Raw genomic sequence first — 19,949 nt, 5'->3', positions numbered from 1 at the left:
TGGCCCTACCCTGTTGATGTGTTAACTTACCTTACATTAAAACTGAAAATTGATAATAACACGAATAGGACACTTCAAAAAAAATTTCTAACATAATTTTAAAAATAATATTCTGATTACAAAGCTCTTTACTGAAAAATAAATACACCTTAGCTCCACTGATTTGAAAACAAACCAATTCTTTTGACCTCTGGTTTAGATGTATTCTGTAGATGTCAGAAAAATCAAAGAAGATTTCTAGGTTAGAATAAAAAATAACCGAAAACAAAAGCTGAGTCTTGTTGTTTGATTTATCAGTAACTTAAGTGAATTGATGTTGCTGTTTTATAACAAAGAAATGTTTGTTTTAATTATTCTCCACTAAGCCTACTTTTCTGTGACTTGGTCTGTGATAGCACAGGCACATTGGGTCTTCCTTCCTAACTCTAGTAGGCAGGATGATCAACCACCTCTTCCAGCATTTTTCTGTTCTCAAGGGCTCCCTCATCTGCTTGATTTCTGCTTCAATGCAGCACGCATGAAGGTGACCTCTGTGACTGCCATTTGTCCCCAGAAAAGGCTAAAACAATATTTAGGGGTCGGGAAGAGTGGAACAGCATCTCAAAATATGGTGTTTTCCTGTAGGGGGCCTTAAGTATTTATTTCCCTCTTACTAAGAGAAATCTTTGCTACCTCATTTGTTAGACGGTAACTACTCTGAAGTAATTTCTAGAGATGTGACTGACAAAACCAGCTGTCAGCATGCCTAAAGGAGGAAAGAAGCTCATCTGATGGGATGGGGTTCTCTCCAGAGAAGTAGCTGGGCCATTTTTGGGAACTCTAGTAGCCAAACTTGCCAGCTCAACTCAGTTGTAATGCCATACTGGGGGGAAAATAAATGGAATTTAAAAATCCAGTTGATAAGTATCTGAGTTAAAATTACAAAAATAAGCTCCCTTACCCCCATAATTGGTTTAGTTTTACGTATATGAACTATTATCTACACCCACCAACGGAATAATATTAAAACTTTGCCACTCAGTTTACTTTGGTGTATTTTGTATCAGATCTTTCAGCATGTTTCAGTGTAGGCCTTTGTTTTCTATAGTTATGTTTAACATACTGTTTGTATTAATCAAAATCCTCTTTATTTTGCCAAGATCTACCTGTGACATGTCTAATGGAATAGACAATCAAACTCCTTTAAACTCTGTAATACAGAATGCATACTGTATACATGCTGTTAATGGAGACAGCACTTCATCTCCTTCTCATGTTGCAGTCAGTCCCAAAATTACACCAGTACCAAAACCACTTTCAACCCAGCCTGCCAACAACACTGGTAAGAAATGAGCATGTTATAAAACACTGTTCAGTAAGGCTTTTCTATTTAGTTAAAATCATGTAGTCCAACTTTTGATTGTTTATCTGCCTTTTGCTACATATATCTGAGATAAAACCTGTAATCCTATTTTCACTTCTCCATGATAAATATAAATCTTAGAATTTCTCCACTTTCTTGAGTTATTTCAGAACACATCAATTTGGAGCACAATATTTTACCTATTTTGTTTTCCTTAAGAGACATCTTGTCACCAAGGAAGGCCTCTATGTCTGAACCAGACCATTGAATCATAGCACTGATTGTCTAGAGGAAAGAGTCTGACTTCCTTTATTGGCTCATTTCAAAAATGTTTTTCTAGTGAAGGTGAGAGACAGTAAGTGGATTTCCTGACTGCAAAGAAATGGAAGTACGTTTCCCAACAAGAAGTACTTTCCAACAAAAATCTGCAAAGGCAAAGACAGAAACAATGTAACAAATTTATGAGGACTTTAAATTTCTCTAGTAGCAGGACCCGCTTGTGTCACTGTAGTTCAGCATTTCTGTTGCCATTTATATAAACCTGTTTTGCAGTGGTATGCAAATCAAGTAACAAATCTGCTTTGGGATGAAATATATTTTAGAATTCTCAGCCCAGGATCACTTAAGTACCAATTATTTCTAAAGGGACGTTGAGAATTTTAAATTTGATTTCCATCTGGAAATTTTGTACTGACTATTGTTGCAAGTAACCTCTAAGAGTAATATAGTAGAAAGATATTAGAGATTTTTTTTTTTTCATTTTATTACTTTGTGCATTTGAATGAATTTTACATATAATCAGTGTTGTCATTTTGCCAATGGTGCATGCCCTTCCTCAGGTTCTGTGAAAGAGTGTTTGAGTAACAGGAACAAGTGAAGATGAACAGACTAAAAGCAGGGGTGTTATTATCTGGCATTCCCAAAAGACCTTTCTATCCATAACAGGGGAACAGAAAAACCCTCAGTTTTTTAAAGTTACTAAAAAAAAAAAATCCTTCAGGACTTGGTATTTAAGGGGTACACTACTTAAAGGGTACTCTATTAGAAAACAGATCTTAAAAAAATAATTAAAGAAAATCCAAGTTGACTCTGTACCTTTAAGCTGAGGTCCAAAAGTCATAGATACTGTATAATTTCATGTGCTTTCTTGTGCTATTATTGCTAAATGAGATAAGGAGCCTCCAAAGAGTGCTAAGTTGATACAGGAAGTGGGTTGGTGGAAATGTCTCAAGTCTGTACTGAGTCATATTCTAGCATAGTGATAGAAGATGCAGTTTTGCTGGATGTGACTTTTCCTGAGTGACACAAAACTGAGGTCCCTACTGCTTGTGGTATAAAATTAATTACAAGTGTTATTACAATATAAAAGGTAACATTTTGTCAATCTTAGACAGTGTTGGATAATAATTCCATAGAGATTCTGTCAAAATTGTCATTTTTAAACCCATTGAGGCAGATTCTCAGCTGATGTAAACTTTCATAGTTCTTTTGTGGAGCTATGATAACTGACACCAGCTGAGCATCTGCCCCAATTATTTTACTACTTCTAACTCCCTTTTCCCATCCCATTCAACTATTTTTGTGGGGCTCAAAATTCCTCTTTAGTTGATTAGTTGGGCTAGTTTTAACAAAAAGGTACATTTTTTTAAAAAATTGGCAAGTGTGAAGGGAATTGGTGAAATTGTCTGATGTTTTGAAAGATAAATATGCTATCTGAATTCTGCAGATCTAATTCTCTTGTGCAGCATGCACCACAGCAGCTGTGAGCTCATAACCATTAGGATATTTGTGATCATTGCAGCTACATGCTTGTGTCTTTGCAGATACAAATGCTTGATATTAGGGTACATAAATAATTATATCTCATCTGACATCAGTTCCTTTCCTGATTCTTTCTGGCTCAATTGTGGCATTATTACAAGCCCTGTGTTAGGGGCAGCTCATTGTGCTGCCTTTGGAGAAGCCTAAAAGGGAGATTGACTTCCCCAATCACAGTCCCCTTCCCAGTTTTCCCATTGCGCTAAGGAAAAAGTATGCTGTGCCTCGTCTATACCTTTGCAGGATACAAACCCCAACACTGCAGTGTAGGTATGCTGCCAGGTGCATCGAGAGGGTTGAAGCCCCCTTCTCACTCTTGCTCAAAGAGGGGAGTGTAGTTATTCTGCAGTGCCTGTGACGCCCTGCATGCTATAAATGGTGGCACAGTGAACTAGCGTAAAGGTGTTCCAAAAGCAACCTCTGCCCCTCATTTCTCTACCCATGCTTTACATATGGGCCAGCAATGAGTCCCTCTACACATTAACCTTAACTGTGTTCCCTTGTGCATGTGCACTGCTGATAAGTTCTTTGTTACATAATGAAAAACTTCCCACTTTGCTGGCCTGTATTTCTAGCCTTCTTGGGAAGATGGACTGGCATAAGTTAGATATAAGAAGTAGAGGACAGATTCTGACTGGTAATTTAAGAACAGATGTACAGAATTAAAGTGAATGTTGGTTTCTTAAAGGGGTGCTGTCACCTTATTTTAGACCCCAGCTTAAAACCCAGTCCTGCATTTGTGCATGTGAGTAAGGTTATAGATTTGAATTCAAAAGCATACCATTCCCATGCAGTGTTTGTGATCCAGATGTTGCAGAATTATGGTAGAGAACCATAGCGTGAAAATGACTAGAAAGTGACTGTAAGCAAAAGTAAAATTGTCTGGTCTGTTTTTATTGTCTAAGCTTACATATAGTGTAGAAAAGTAACAAACAGCACAAATGGTGAAAAGTAAAGTAAATTCTTTCTTTTAATAATCTAAGGTTTTAGTAGCACAGATGAAGGAATATTTTAAAATGTATATGAATTTTAACCTAATAGTGTCCATTAAACTTGGAATTTTCTGAATTGAGTCTTCATAGACTATCCTTTTGCGCTAGTCACTGTACAAATACATAAAAATATACTTTCTGCTCTAGAGAGTTTACAAATTGAAGATCTTAAATCAAAATTCCAGTTGATGTGATAGATTGCTTTAACATGGCAATAATCCAGAAATAATACAATATTTTGATGTTGCATTTTATTATGTATGTGATGCATAATTATTAGATCACTGGATTACTCTTGTGAATAGTAAGTTTCAGTCTCTGTAACAAAGCTACCAAGATGAATAAAAAATATGCCAAAGAAAAAGTCTGTATTGATTTATGAAGTCAATACCTATAATTTCTATTGAGATCCTTTGGCTCAGCTAAAGCAGCATTGCCTTGTACATGAACTTGATAAGATTTTAAATTTTCTGGTTAAAAATGACTTATCCAGATATGACATATTGTAGCAGAATACAATGTCACATTTATGTGTAACTGAACAGACAAAAAATTACATTAGTCTCAAGGATATAAATTACTATTTTTATTTTATGACACTAAACTGTATAAACCCAACATTTTAAGGTTGTTGATTTTGGGTGGAGGCAGGCAAGGTTAATTTTATTTAAGTTGGGCATAGGTGCAGCTCTTAATATTTTACTTTGAAACCACTATAAGAAATCAGCAATTATTTTTGTAGTTTTTTCCTCAGACAAATATTTAATGAACTTCTTATTTGAACTGGAAGTATTCACAGGTAATTTTTAGGCCTGCCATAATTAGGTTTTCTCTTCACAGTTTCCTTTCCTGTTTTCTCACTTGCGGCAAGGGCAGTTTTGAAATAGTTTTTCTACTTAAAAGCTTTACAAGAACTGTTGGTGCTATTTGCTTCCACCAAACCACATTACCTTTTTCCTTTTGGCAATGCTTTCCTTTAGTAATTGGCAGGAGGTTCTGTTACCAGAAATGCAGATTCAGTAAGGTGGCGGTCAGGAAGATCTTATTGCAGTAGTAAGTCTTTGTTTATATATTTTGTGTTTAATGTGCTCTGCTGGGCTAACTAATTGATAGAAGAAAAAGTGATATCTGTAACCCTTATATTAGCTTCTGCTTGTTTACCTGATAGGACATTTCGATGTAGTTTCTATACAGGCAAAAATATGTATACTTCTAACAGCAACTGTAAAAAATACATTTCTTGTTCTATGTAGCCTGTGTTTGTCAGGTAAATATATATTTAAATTAATATAATTTTAAAAGGCTTGTTAACTTTAACTTCAAATGTAGTTGTTGTTTTCATTATTAAATCCTTCAAAGAGGTGGATTTTTGTTTAATTGCCGAGTTGGTAGTTTAAAAAAAAATTGTAAATATTTTTTGGCCACAAAGCAAGCAGAATGAGCCCAGAAAGTTATCCAAGTGGACTTTAAAGGCTGTTATCAATTGATATCTTTCATACTCCGCCTTCTTTTATTCTTCCTTTAAAATTCTCTTACAGTCTCATAGTGATAAAGATTCTCTTTTAAAACCAATTCCACTTGGAAGTTTCAAGAGCAAATTGTGTGTATTTTCCTTTGGGGACTTGAAGCAAGGTGCCCACCCTCTGCTAGCTTACCGAACACATCTTACTATCCCACTAAACAAGCTGCCAGGAAACTGAAAAGTTACTACTACTTCAAATGGCTCTGCATATTCCCACTTGTGGGCAATAAAGCAACCAGTGCAGTCTAACAGAACCTTCTTCAAGCAATGTAGTTCACTACTTTCACTACTGTGCGAACAACAGGATCAACAATTATCTAAGGCAGGAAAAAAAATCCTATACCTGCACCCCCAGAACAGTTCACTTCGATCTGGTGCAGGTTTTGGAAGAACTGAGGCAGTAGGGGATGCAACGTGCCATTATACAGCCTTTCGCTCAGAATGTTTGAAGACACTGAGGAGAGGAGTAGGATGAGGTATATGTGCGCTCTAACAGGCATTCATGTTCAAGAATTATGGAATTGAACCTCTCTCTGGATCCAGTGATGCCTAAGCCTGTAAGACTTCCACTATTGCCCATTCCTGTTCCAGTGCTGATGTCTAATCTGAAGACCATTACTGTCATGGCAGATGTTCACCGTTCAAGATCTGATCATCAGACCTGAGTGAGAGATCATTGGGGGAGAAGAAGAGAAAGATTTCATCTGTTCAGAGTTTTAAATCCCCTTCACTTAGAAAGATGAGTAGAATAGAAGATATTGAGTCTTTTTCCAGATCCATCTTTGCCCCCTCCTCCTAAGACTCCAACAGGACCTCTAGGCAAATCCTTCTTATCGTTGGTCTCTGCATCCTCTTGTGAGATCCATAGCAGATCCAAGGTTGGATCCACAGTTAGACGAGGTTAGAGGGGGAGTTGAAAGACCTGAATTGTCCAGATTTATGCTACTGAAGTCTTTTGGACTGTTTGTGCTTCCTCATCCTGTAGCAGAGGTGGGCAAACTTTTTGGCCTGAGGACAACATCTGGGTTTGGAAATTGTATGGCGGGCCAAGAATGCTCATGAAATTAACAATTCATGTTCAATCAGGGACAACATAAGTTTGTTTCAAAATCAACACTATTGCACTACGTAAAAGTCTGGTAGTTTTCATGTTTATTGCTGACTTCTTTACAATCTGTAATTAGCTTTGTTGAATCATCAGTGTTTCTCCATTTGATGGTGTCAATAACCAAAATGTAGTCAAACTATTTTAGCTTCAAAGTAAACCATAATTAAGCAATGTTGTGGTTAAACAATTTAACTCTGAAGAAGACTTATTCAAATAAACTTTATTAAAGATACCTTTTAGTGGGGAAAAAAAAATAAAACCTTACTTACTATTATAAATATACCATCATAACAACGTATTACAATAATTAAACCAAACTTACCCCCTTTCCATGCTCTCTTTGATTAATGTGAACAATACAGCTGCTCACCCTTCTTTACAATGGCATCAAAGTCTGATGTCATTCTCGTTGTGAAAATCCACAGTACCGAGCTGAGATGCTGGTCAGTTAACTGGTATCTGTAGTGAGATTTGTTATAATTCAGTACGGAAAATGTTTGTTTGCACACATAGGTGGAGCCGAACAAAACAAGGATTTTCTGTGCCACTTGCGGATATTTGGGAACTTTGTTTCACTCAAGGAGACATAAAACTCATCCAGTTTGTACTTTTTCTTCAAGATGGAATCTCACTGGAGATCAATGTAATTGATTAGTGTCTTCTCTATCTTCTCAAAGTCAGAGAATTGATGAGAAAATTCTCCATGCAAATTCTCGCTCAAAATGTTGCTGTACTTTTCTGTCTGCTCTGGCGACAATTTCAAGTATTTCATTGTTGGAAAGTGAAGGAACATTTTGTCCTTAATTTGTTTTGAAAACAAAACTAACTTGACTTTGAAAGCTGTCACTCTAGAATTCAATTCATGTACAAACACATTCTTTCCTTGCAGCTTCACATTAAGTTCATTTAAATGTGCCAACATATCCACACTAAAAGCGAGGTCGCACACCGAGTTTGAACTATTTAATTCAGGGAAATCATTTTCTTTCTCCTGCATCTCCAGAAAAGTGCAAATTTCATCTCTGAGCTCCCATACTCATTGCAGTACCTTTCCTAAGCTGAGCCAGCAGACATTTGTATGATAAAGTAAGTCCTGGTGTTCAGCATCCGTGTCTTCAAAAAGAGAAATGAATTGCCAGTGATTAAGCTCCTCTCTCTTATGTAGTTCACTACTTTCACTACTGTGCGAACAACAGGATCAATGTCCAGGACATTTTTGCAGAAGGCCTCCTGATGTATAACACAATGCAGAAAAATCACTCTTTATCAGGGTTGTCTTTTTACTTTGTCCTGAATTCTTTTTAAAAGTCCTACGTTTTTCACAGTTAAATTTGGCAATCAATCTTTGGTTACGTTTGCCAGTTTACTCCAGGGGAGCTTCAGCTGTTCAAGGCGGCCAGACACCGTCTCGTATAAATCCGATCCCTTAGTTGTGCATTTCATTGATTCCATTGATAAAAATTCCTCTGTGGTTTCAAATTTGTCATCAGTTCCTCTGACAAAAATTAATAACTGTGCTGTGTCCTTAATGTTAGTGCTATCATCGAGAGCTAATGAAAACAACGTAAAGCCCTGTGCTTTTTTGTTCAACGCCGAAGTCAAATGTTCATCAATCACTTCTACTTGGTGAGTAACAGTTCTTCATGGCAAACTAAAGTTCTCAAATTTGTTTTGGTATTCTGGGCACAGCATGCCAGCTACATCAACCATGCATTCTTTCAAAAACTCCCCTTCAGCAAAAGGCTTATTTTGTTTAGCAATTTTAAACGCCAGAACATAACTTGCCTTTGTAATGGCTTCCTGAACTGTAGATTGTTGTATATAAATATTTTGTTGAGCTTTTAAGTTTGTGGTGACTTTCTCCGCATTTCTTGCCCTTTCCTCAGTTGTTAAATTACTGCCATAAATAGGATGTTTCGTTGAAAAATGGCGATTCAAATTTTACTCCTCAAACACTGCAATGCTTTCCTGATAAGTCAGGCATACAGCCTTCGAGTTCAGGTTTGTGAAAAAATTATTTTGCATTCCATTCTTTGTTGAAAACCCGACACTCACTGTCCACTTTTTTTTTTTTTTTTTTTTTTTCAGCACTCATTTTTGAAAGGGAAAAGAAAATCCTAACTGCTACCCTTATTTCAAACTGCTGTTTTACAAGATTGCATGCATTTGATGCATAGCCTCATTTTCAAAAGAGGTGCCACGGCAACTGTTTTTTTAAATCAGAAAAGACACGCTGCGCCAGGGGCATAGCCACGGGTGGGCCTGGGCAGGCCGTGGCCCATGCAATTATCATCCAGGCCCACCCCATCACTTGCCCAACTCCGCCAGCGTTCCAGCCTTGTAGCGGGGTTGCGGGCTTGCCCCACTTCCCCCGTCTGCCTGGCACTCCTGCTGGGGAGTGGTTTGCAAGCTGCCCACCCCACTCCCCAGCAGGAGTGCCGGAGCAGGGCAAGCCACCCCCCCTGCTCCCAGGCGGGAGCGCTGGAGCAGGGCAAGCCGCTGACCTAACTCCCACGTGGGAGTTTTGGAGTTCAAGGGCGGGATTAAAAACTCTGATGGGATGGACGTGGCCTGCGGACCGTAGTTTTGCCCAGCCCTGTCCTATTGGTATGTTCCTGGATCCCAACCACTAGAGGGACTGGTAGTCCTGGGCTCTGCGGCTTTATTGGGCTCTGCAGTGAGAGTTCTTAAGTCATCCACCTTATGGATGGAGTAGGGACATTCTGATTGGCAAGGATCTGGCTGTTGAGGAATCTTTGGATCCAGTTCCACTGGATCTGTCTGCAGTTCAGAGAGTGGTGCCTGATACTTTGTCTGAGGAAGAGGACGAGGATCTAATGCCTCATTTGATTACAACTTTTGAACACGGTCAGATGGATACTAAATTTAAATCCAATTTGTCACATGATTAGGATATGAGTGCTGCTTCTGTGTCCTTTCCTTCTGAGGATCCATGAAGCAGGGAAATTGTATGAATGTGGAAACTATTGAAGGATAAAACTGTTGTTGCAGGGGATGAAGATACTGGATTGTATCCCGGACACTAGGATTAGAAGAATGATGGAACCCTTCCTCAAACAAGAACTGTTCAGCTTTAGGAAGGGACGAGGAACCTTAGATGCCATGTTTGTAATTCGGCAAGAGATAGAGAAGGGGCTAGAGTATTAACAGGATAGTTTCTGAGCTTTTGTAGATCTAGAAAAGGCATCTAATAAAGTGGCCAGAAGGATGCTTATACCAGTGCTGAGGAAATATGTTGTGTCTGAGAATTTAATAACTATAGTAAGATCAACTAAAACAGTGATCCAAACACGTTTTGAAATGACAAGTCCCTTTGAGGTAAAAGCTGGACTGTATCGGGGGGGACTATCCTTTCCTGCTCCTGAACTGAAGAGAGGATACTTTTTGTTGAATGTGATATTCAGAAGCAATCCTAAATCTGCAATCTAGCAGATCTTCTTGTGAATGAGGCTTCAGTGGCCAGTGTCTAAGTATGGATAAACAAAAGTACTCTGTCTTCTAAGTTGTCACCCTACCACAGGATGGCACTTCGTAAAAACTCTTGGTTCTGTAGAAAAGCTAAATGTCAAGACCTTGTACTGAAAATATATTTGTGCTGCCACTATATGGAGGTGCTTCTGATGATTTGGCCAGATAAAAATATGGAAATATGCATCTTTTAAACTAAGAGTTGTGAACTAGTCCATAATTGAAAGAGAGGGAATTGTGGAGGCTAGGCTTACAATGCTGTCCTTTGATTCCTTGTGAGTGTTCTTTATTTATCTATTAAATCTGTGTTTATTTTTGTTATCACATTAGGTTGAAGAGTGAGCAAGTTACACACCTTGATGGCAAACCCTCCTTTTACTATTTTTCAAAAGGCACGGTGGTTTTAGACCTGATCCAGGTTTTTACCAATAATATTATCAGAGTTTCACAACATACAATTAATTTGCCATTGTTTTTTCCCAAAGCCGTGTTTTAATAAAGGGGAATCTGCTTTATGTACTTCAGATGCTAGAAGGGTATTAGCATGTTGTTTAAATAGAATTAAAGATTTTAGGAGGTCTTCTGGTTATTTGTTTGTTCTACTATGAATCATGCGAGTTACAGTTTATCTGCTAAGATACAGATTTCCAGTTGGGTAAAACAGTGTTTCCTTGAATGCCACAAGTTAGCAGCAGTAACTATGCCTAAAGTTATGACCTCTCATTCAACGAGAGCTGTCGCAGGATCTTTTGCTTGTCTTAAACATGTTCCTATTGGGGAAATCTGTAAGGCTGCTTCTTGGAAGTCACTTTATATTTACTAAACATTATGCTTTGGCTTCAAGAGTGGATGCTAGATTTGGTGGAGTAGTGCTTCAATTGTTTTTAATAATCAGAGAATCATAGAAGATTAGGATTGGAAGAGACCTCAGGATGTCATCTAGTCCAACCCCCTGCTCAAGTCTGGTCCCTCCTCCTGAGTTTTTCAGCACTCCTTGCCAAACTGTTCCTAAGTGGGAATATGTAGGGTCACTCGAAGAAATGAAGGTTACTTGTAACCAGAGTTGTTTGAGTGCTTCCTCATGTCCATTCCAAGTGAGCTGTGCACGCACATCTTACTTGGAATAGACATGAGCAACACATCTTGAACAACAGTTACAAAAGATAGGTAACCGTTATTTCTTTCAGATGACTCTGAACATTCACACTTCCTGCTCACCCTCCCTTCTTCCTCGGTCCTATTTTGGTTTCTCTGGATCAGCAGTTGGAAGGAACTGAGGTGGTAAGGGGCACAATGCTTCCTTATATAGCCTTGCCATCAGAACATTTAAAGACACTTAGGGAAGGAGGAGAGGATACACATGCACTCCAGCAGGTACTGCTTGGAGAATGTTCTACCATTAGGCTTCACTGGTCAGCGCTTTACCCATATTGTGACTATACAGAGTCATCTTGAACTCTGGTTGCAAGTAACCAGCCTTTGTTTATTTACATATATAAACTAGAATTTAAGTAAATTATCTTATGCTCACAATGGATTGGGGATTGGCTAAAGGTCTGTAATAGAGGTAGGGGAAGCACAGCCTTAATTGAAGAAGCTGCCTCCTGTGCCATTCTACTTGTAAGTCTTCTGCAACATGGAACATAGCTCGTTAGAATTTAGAAGGTATAACCTTAAAATGCATTTCTTCTTTCAGTGCATTTCTTCTTTCAATTTACTTCATGTTTATCATTTAAAAAATAAATTGTTATCAGAAAGCTATCTGCTGTATAAAATGTTCTTACTTTGTACTTCCCAGTTAATGGTGAGTCATCGTCATCTGCACCGGAAGCTGATCATTCTGCCTCTGAGGCTTTTATGGGTTCTGTAGAAACCCCCATGTCTACAGATTGCACTAACACAATTACAGAACCTCCATCAACAACAGAAGCAATTAGTTACTCTGAAAACAGCACATCTTGTACAGTCCCCATTATGTCTGCTGGACTTGAAGCTGTAACTACCACAGACTCTGAATCCTCTAATACCAGAAGCAGCACCACTGCAGAAGCAGCAAAACCAAGGGAATCTTCAAGTGCATCTGGGGAACCTGTGAGACAGCAGCCTGGTAGTACCAGTACAGAACCTTTGCCACCAGGGTATGTGGGCTTAGTTTTAATTAATAATATGATCTAATCCTATGTGGCCTGAACACCTTTATATATAGACATAGAGATTTTATTACAGCTCTGGATTGCCAAATACAGTCCAGTTGGCTGAGACATAGTTATTTGATCTAAAATAGTTTTGCGGTATTGCAGTCCTAACTGGGGTGGAAGCTTTTGGTGCCAGAAACTAATAACAGGCTGCTCGTTTGCTGAGAGTGATATGACCTATATAGAAGAGCCTCAAGACATTCTGAGCAAAAAGAATCTTCATTTGAAATATTTAAACTTATTCCACATTAACAGGGGTGTCTGGAGTTGTGTCCCAAAAATGTTCTGAATACAAATAAAATTGTAAAGGAGGTGCACATGTGTGTAAAAAGGATAGAAATTATGCAATTCCAAGTTAGTCATGTTGCTTGCAACTACTGGATTAACACTGAAGCTGTCCTATTAGCTGTCACATGACTTCACAAACTAGAATTGAGAGGTGCTTACTGAAGTTAACAGAAACTGAAGCACATTTTAAGGACATACTAAAACATAGGTTGACTGGAATTTTTAACTTTTGTGGAAATATGTTGTCTCCTTGAGTGGAAAATATTACTTCAGTGGCAATGTTTATTTACTGTTGTTGCCCGATCTATTGATTACTGCTTCAGTGGAACTTAGACTTGTACTTACAAGTGCACTCTGCCCCTTACACTTAGCGAGTTTCATTACTTCCTTATCCCCTGCTTCCTGTGTTTGGTGCTTTAATAAGCTATAGGGGGTCTACTTGCTTCTCTCTGCACCATGCTTCCACTGGGACGGGGGTGCCTCCATTGGAAGCCCCATCTCCAGCTGATGCTTTTTCACTTTTACATGAAACACGTGGCACATCAAACCCCATGGATTTGGGTGCTCAAAGACATCCTGCCTGTACTCCTGAATTGAACCTCCGCCACGCTCCTTAATATATGTTAACATAAAACTTCTCATGCTGTGGCTAAAAAACATGGCCACAGGCTGGTCCTTTGGACTCTTTGTTCAATGTGGAGAAATGAGTTAGTCTAAGTTTGAGTTTCAATTTTCAGAAAATCAATGGGCTAGATCACAAAATGCCAGGGTGTATGAGGGGGATCTCCCTTTTATAACCTTTAGCCCAGTGGTTAGAGTACTCTCGTGGAATGCTAGAGAGAGGATTTGAACTTGAGTCTCTCACATTGTAGGAGAGTGTCCTAGCTACTGTGCTAAGGGATGGGATGTTCTGTTATTGGTCTTTTTCAGTCTGTCCTGTTGGAGTTGTTCCATTTTTTAATAAAAAAATAGACATTGGAGCAGGGACTTGAACTTGCATTTCCCACACCCTAAGTGAGAACCCTAACCGCGAGGCTATAGAGTCATTCTCATACTCTTTCTCTAGTAGTATGACTACTGCCACAGTTTTGGGGTCAAGTATCAGAGGGGTAGCTGTGTTGGTCTGAATCTGTAAAAAGCAACAGAGGGTCCTGTGGCACCTTTAAGATTAACAGAAGTACTGGGAGCATAAGCTTTCGTGGGTAAGAACCTCACTTCTTGCATCTGAAGAAGTGAGGTTCTTACCCACGAAAGCTTATGCTCCCAACAGTTTTGGGGGTGACCCTGTTTAAGGGGATCGAACTCCACTGAAGCTTTGCACACTACCAGTAGGAGGAAGAAGGGTTGTGAGAGCTGGTGGAACAGTAGGGATGTGCCCAGTGGATCAATGCACTGGTTATATCCACTGGCCCCAAAATACTCTGTGTGTGGGGTGGGAGAAAGAGACAGGATAAATGCAGCCACTGCTCTACAAAGTCATTAGTATTGGTTTTGAAGTGGCCTAAATGCTAGTTACTGCTGGTTGGAGGTGAAAATTCCATAAATAGATTTTAAGGCCAGAAGAGACCATGAGATTATCTAATCTGATCTCTTTATACTACAGGCCCTTAAATTTCACCCAGTTACCCCTGTATTGAGTCTAATAATTTGTGTGTTGACTTAAGAATACCTTCCAGAAAAGTATCTAGTATTGATCTGAAGACTTCAAGAGATGAAGAATCCAACACTTGCATTGGTAGTTAGTTGCAGTGGTTAATCAACCTTCACTGTTAAAATGTGTCCCTTATTTATCTGACTTTAGCTTCCAGTCATTGGTTCTTGTTATATCTTTCTCCGCTAACGAGCCTTTTGGTACCTAGTATTTTCTCCCTGTGAATGTACTTCTATACTGTAATCAAGTCACCTCTCAGTTTCTTTTTTGATAACCTAAACAGATTTTACTCTTTAGGTCTCTCACTCTAAGGCATTTTAGCCAGCCCTCAAATCACTTTTATGGCTCTTTACATCACCCTCTCCATTTTTTCAATATAATTTTTAAAATGTGCTCACCAGAACTGGATGCAGTGTTCTAGTATCAGTCTCACCAATGCCATATACAGAAGTAAAATCATCTCTCTATTCTTACTTGTGCTATGCCCCTGTTTATACATCCAAGGTCACATTAGTCTTTTTTGCCACAACATCATGATGTTTGTCCACTATGACCCCTTAATCCTTTTCAGAGTCACTGCTTTCTAGGATGCAGTCTCAAATTTTGTAAATATGAACAGTATTCTTTGTTTCAATATGTATGAAAGGCTGTATTAAAATGTATTTTATTTGAACAGGTCCAGCTTTACCAAGTGCTCCAGATTGTGTTGTATGACTCCCCTCTCCTCATCTTTATTTACCATTTGCAATTCCCCAGCTTCATGTGATTCCGAATGCATAGCTTATATACTTGGGCTTTGCAGTCTAAGAAGTTGACCTTTAGAGAATTGAGTACTTACAGGCATTGAACCTGTGCTTCGGGTCCTGATATGTAAACAATCAGTAATAATTTTATTTGGCCTTTACCATAATTTAAGTGATGATTTTCCAAGTGCAGCTTTTCATATCTTGTAGGGGTTCAATAGAACTACAAAGACACTTTGCATAAATAATGGTGCGAAATCTTGCAATTAGCATGAGTTTTGCTACATTTTTCGGCTAAGGTAACTTGATAATAAGATCAAAGGATATGAACAAGGATGATAATTGGGAACAAATATAGTCTAGTATTGGGGGGAAATTGTTTAGCCTGAAAATTTCAAAGCATTATAAGCGCATATCTAGAGTGACAGCAAGTGCATCAGTGGAATTTAAGGTATAAAGGATTTTCAAAAAGGTGGCTTTAGTGCATTCAACAGCCTTGGTGCACCTGTGTCGGAACATAACCTTTTTGTGTGCATGTGGGCACTGTGGATGTGGCCAAGTGGTAGGTGTCCCAGCGGCATTTTCAAACTAGGTGGGGGAGTTGCATAACCTGATGTTGTTGCTGAAAAGGTACACAAATCCAGAATATGCATATGTGATTACGTATAGGGCCACTTTTCTCCTTGGCTCCTGGTCATTGCTGGAGAAGAAGGTCTGTTGAGAACATCTAAAGGTGCCTGCTGATGAAGGAAAAGTTTAATGCAAGAAAATACAAAGTTGTTGTAAAATTGTTACTTTGCTTTAATAAAGTTTGGGTTATGGCAAGTGGGAAAGGGAATGTGGAGACTAAAGTCAAATCAATAAATATAAAAATGAATGTGGTATGAGTGGTGCTTGCTTTCTCTTCCTCAGCTGCTGTTCAGAAACAGTCTTTCCCAACCAGGTACCCAAATGTGTGCAGGCTCTCCTTAGAGATTTGGTAGGATCATTGGCATGGTCATGAGTGGAATGGGTTTTGTGTGTGGTGTTCTTCTTCGATGCAGACAGTCAAGAGTAGTTAACACTGAGAAACTCCACATGGACCTAAAAGCTAGTTGAATAAGCACCATCATAAATAAAATTATTAATAAATGCAATGTAGAGTACATTGGAAAGAATAATTTGAACTATTGAAACCCTATTTCTTGGGTTCTATATTAACTACAAGTATCAGAGGGGTAGCCCTGTTAGTCTGTATCCACAAAAACACTGAGGAGTCTGGTGGCATCATAAAGACTAACAGATTTATTTGGGCATAAGCTTTTGTGGGTAAAAAACCCCACCTCTTCAGATGCTTGGAGTGAAAATTACAGATGCAGGCATAAATATATTGACACATGAAGAGAAGGGAGTTACCTTGCAAGTGGAGAACCAGTGTGGAGAAGGCCAATTCAATCAGAGTGGATGTGGTCCACTCCCAATAATTGATGAGGAGGTGTCAATACCAAGAGAGGGAAAATTGCTTTTGTAGTGAGCCAGCCACTCGCAGTCCCTATTCAAGCCCAAATTAATGGTGTTAAATTTGCAAATGAATTGTTGTTGAAGGATGGCCACTTTTAAATCTGTTATTGAATGTCCAGGGAGATTGAACTGTTCTCCTACTGGTTTTTGTATGTTACCATTCCTGATGTCTGATTTGTGTCCATTTATTCTTTTACATAGAGACTGTCCAGTTTGGCCAATGTACATGGCAGAGGGGCATTGCTGGCACATGATGGCATATATCACGTTAGTAGATGTGCAGGTGAATGAGCCCCTGATGGTGTTGCTCATGTGGTTGGGTCCTCCGATGGTGTTGCTGGAGTAGATATGGGGACAGAGTAGGCAGTGGGGTTTATTACAGGGATTGGTTCCTGGGTTAGTGTTTCTGTGGTGTGGTGTGTAGTTGCTGGTGAGTATTTGCTTTAGGTTGGGGGGTTGTCTGTAAGCGAGGACCAGCCTGCCTCCCAAAGTCTGAGAGAGTGAGGGATCGTTTTCCAGGATAAGTTGTAAATCGTTGATGATGTGCTGGAGAGGTTTTAGCTGGGGGTGGTACGTGATGGCCAGTGGTGTTCTGTTATTTTCCTTGTTGGGCCTGTCCTGTAGTAGGTGACTTCTGGGTACCCGTCTCACTCCGTCAATCTGTTTCCTCACTTCCCCAGGTGGGTATTGTAGTTTTAAGAATGTTTAATAAAGATCTTGTAGGTGTTTGTCTCTGTCTGAGGGATTGGAGCAAATTCAATTGTATCGTAGGGCTTGTGTATAAACAATGGATCGTGTGATGTGTCCTGGATGGAAGCTGGAGGGTGAGCGTGCGTGAATGTGGGGGAGATATTGATTACTGTCATGGGGCGGAGCGGAGTTGGGCATGCATGCCTGCCAACAAGCGAGAGAGACTCTGTCCTTCTTGCTTGCTGGGGGTGTGGAGACGTAGATCTTTTTAATTATGCAGAAGGAAGGCTCTTTCCACAAGGCAGAAATGTAGCAGTCTGCCTACGTAATAATATGGTTAATGTTCCTATTGTTAGTTAACTGTTCCTATTCTATTAACTGTCCCCATTCTCCATCAATTCCCACAGGAGCATAAAACCTGTAAAAAATTTTAAGGCCCCTACATTGCCAGGGTGATGTAAAGTCTGATAAATGACGTAGGGGAATCAGCTAGGAAGATCTATGTGCTTTCTCACTTTTTTTTCCTGTGTCAAAGTGGCACAGTGGGCTTAGATTACAGCTCAGAATTTATTTTACTTATCCATTAAAAAAAAAAAAACTTTGAGGGCAAATAAAACAGTTACCAAGCAGTCAATAAAATGTCAGGACAATCATAAGCAAGCACTTCCCAAAGTACCCAGCCAGATCCAGGACAATATACCTCTACCCCGATATAGGCCGCTGTGGGGAGCCCGGGCCCTTTAAATCACCGTCGAGCCCTGCTGCCGCAGCCCCAGGGTAGCAGCAGCAGGGCTCCAGCAGTGATTTAAAGGGCCCGTAGCAGCTGGAGCCCCAGACCTTTTAAAGCGCTGCTGGAGCCCCGCTGCTACTGCATTATACGCGAACCTGTGTTATATTGGGTCCCGTTATAGTAGGGTAGAGGTGTAATTAGCAAAACTGTATGATTTTCATGTGTGAAAGTCTGAGCAATTTAAAATGACATTCTACTTTTTTGCTTTTTGGTGTTCTGTAATGTAATTTAAATTAAAATGCAGAATTATAACTGGAATACAGAGTTTTAGTTATCAAGTGTTTGTAACTGAGCTTTCATGTGTTTAGGAAATGCTGAATAGTTATTGTGACTTTTTTCTGTATTGTAGGTTAAATAAATTATCAAAACAATTGAAACTGGTGCGATTATATTGTATTATTTTCACAAAATATGCAGCATTTTGCAGAATTTTTAATTTTTTGGCGCAAAATCCCCCCAGGAGTAGAGGGTAAAAAGAATTCATGTAAGATAGGACATAATGTGGCAGACAAGCCTTTTCTGAGTGGGCAAATTTGACCCTTAGTCTTTAGAGTAAGGACTAGGATTGGATAACCCATTTGTTCACTAGCAGACATTTTTTTTTGCTTGTCTGAAAATTTAATCAGAAGGCAACATTTTCGTGTTGTTTTTGTTTAAAGAGATGTCTTTTGTTTAAGATGGGAACAGAGAAAGGATCCTCATGGTAGAACCTATTATGTTGATCACAACACACGAACTACGACATGGGAAAGACCACAGCCTTTACCGCCAGGGTAATGAGAGTTTATATACTACTTTGAATGTTTTACTTACATTAGTACTAAAAAGTATTTTTATTACATTTTGATATTACATGAAAAAAATATAATTATACAACTGGTATTTTTTTGAAGCAGAAGTTCATGAAAGCAATACCACACGTATTGCAATACCCCCCTTCCCCAAAACAAAATAAAACAGCATAAATCTTTACCAGATAATGATCAGGATCATCATAGCTACTTTTATGTGAATGTTGGTGGCACATCTATTGCCTGTGCTGATCTTTTGCTACTAATAATGTTGAATTATTTATACTTTTATTTAATGTTTAAATTTAAAGAGTGCTTATTTTATGACCTTTTTGGTCTAGCTGTGCAGAAGAATAGTTGAGACTGTTTCCCTTGGAAGGCTAACAGTTGTTTCTAGAAATTTACATAAAGTCTCAGAAACAGAACACCAGTGTGTTATACCGCAGAAATTAAAACTTCTGCCTATCATCTCTGTTGGAACTGAAACATTGGCTAAGAATTTAGTGTATCACAGAAAAATAGTTTTTTGTACTTTTTACTGAAAATTATATAGCTGTTAACATTAGTATTTTTGTTTGTTAGCTGGGAAAGAAGGGTTGATGATCGTGGAAGAGTTTACTATGTGGATCATAACACAAGAACAACAACATGGCAGCGACCAACCATGGAATCGGTCAGAAACTTCGAGCAGTGGCAGTCTCAACGTAACCAACTACAGGGAGCTATGCAACAATTCAACCAACGATACCTCTATTCGGTAACTTTTAGTAAGCTATGAAATGTTAGGAAATATTTTTTCAGATATGTTTAACTTTACCTTTCCCAGGGGCTTCAGAATTACACAACTGTATATATTGTGAGATGTTCATCTATAAAGATGGTTAGCCTCACTAACTTGAATAATGGATTCTATTTTAGAACTTGCACTTCTAAAGCTACTACCTGTGCAGGATTCTCACTGTTGGGTCTCCGCTCTCCAGCTCAAGACCTGTCTACTTCCCAAGCACTTAAGGTTTATAGTCCCTAAGGG

At 38.9% G+C, this 19,949-nt stretch overlaps 1 protein-coding gene across 3 annotated transcripts in view; it reads left to right on the top strand.

Moving 5' to 3' along the window:
* The window catches only part of WWP1 (WW domain containing E3 ubiquitin protein ligase 1), a 145,801-nt gene that overhangs the window by 55,943 nt on the left and 69,909 nt on the right, over positions 1-19,949 (top strand). For all 3 annotated transcript variants that reach the window (XM_054017546.1, XM_054017547.1, XM_054017544.1), the window contains exons 7-10: positions 1,140-1,321; positions 12,070-12,409; positions 18,806-18,901; positions 19,502-19,676. In XM_054017546.1, coding sequence (XP_053873521.1) covers positions 1,140-1,321; positions 12,070-12,409; positions 18,806-18,901; positions 19,502-19,676 — 793 coding nt within the window. The remainder of the gene's footprint in view (positions 1-1,139; positions 1,322-12,069; positions 12,410-18,805; positions 18,902-19,501; positions 19,677-19,949) is intronic.

This window comes from Malaclemys terrapin, chromosome 2, assembly GCF_027887155.1.
Source record: "Malaclemys terrapin pileata isolate rMalTer1 chromosome 2, rMalTer1.hap1, whole genome shotgun sequence".
NCBI classification, from domain to species: Eukaryota; Metazoa; Chordata; order Testudines; family Emydidae; genus Malaclemys; species Malaclemys terrapin.
Note: the sequence above shows the minus strand (reverse complement) of the source record. Positions and strands in the feature narration are given on the sequence as shown.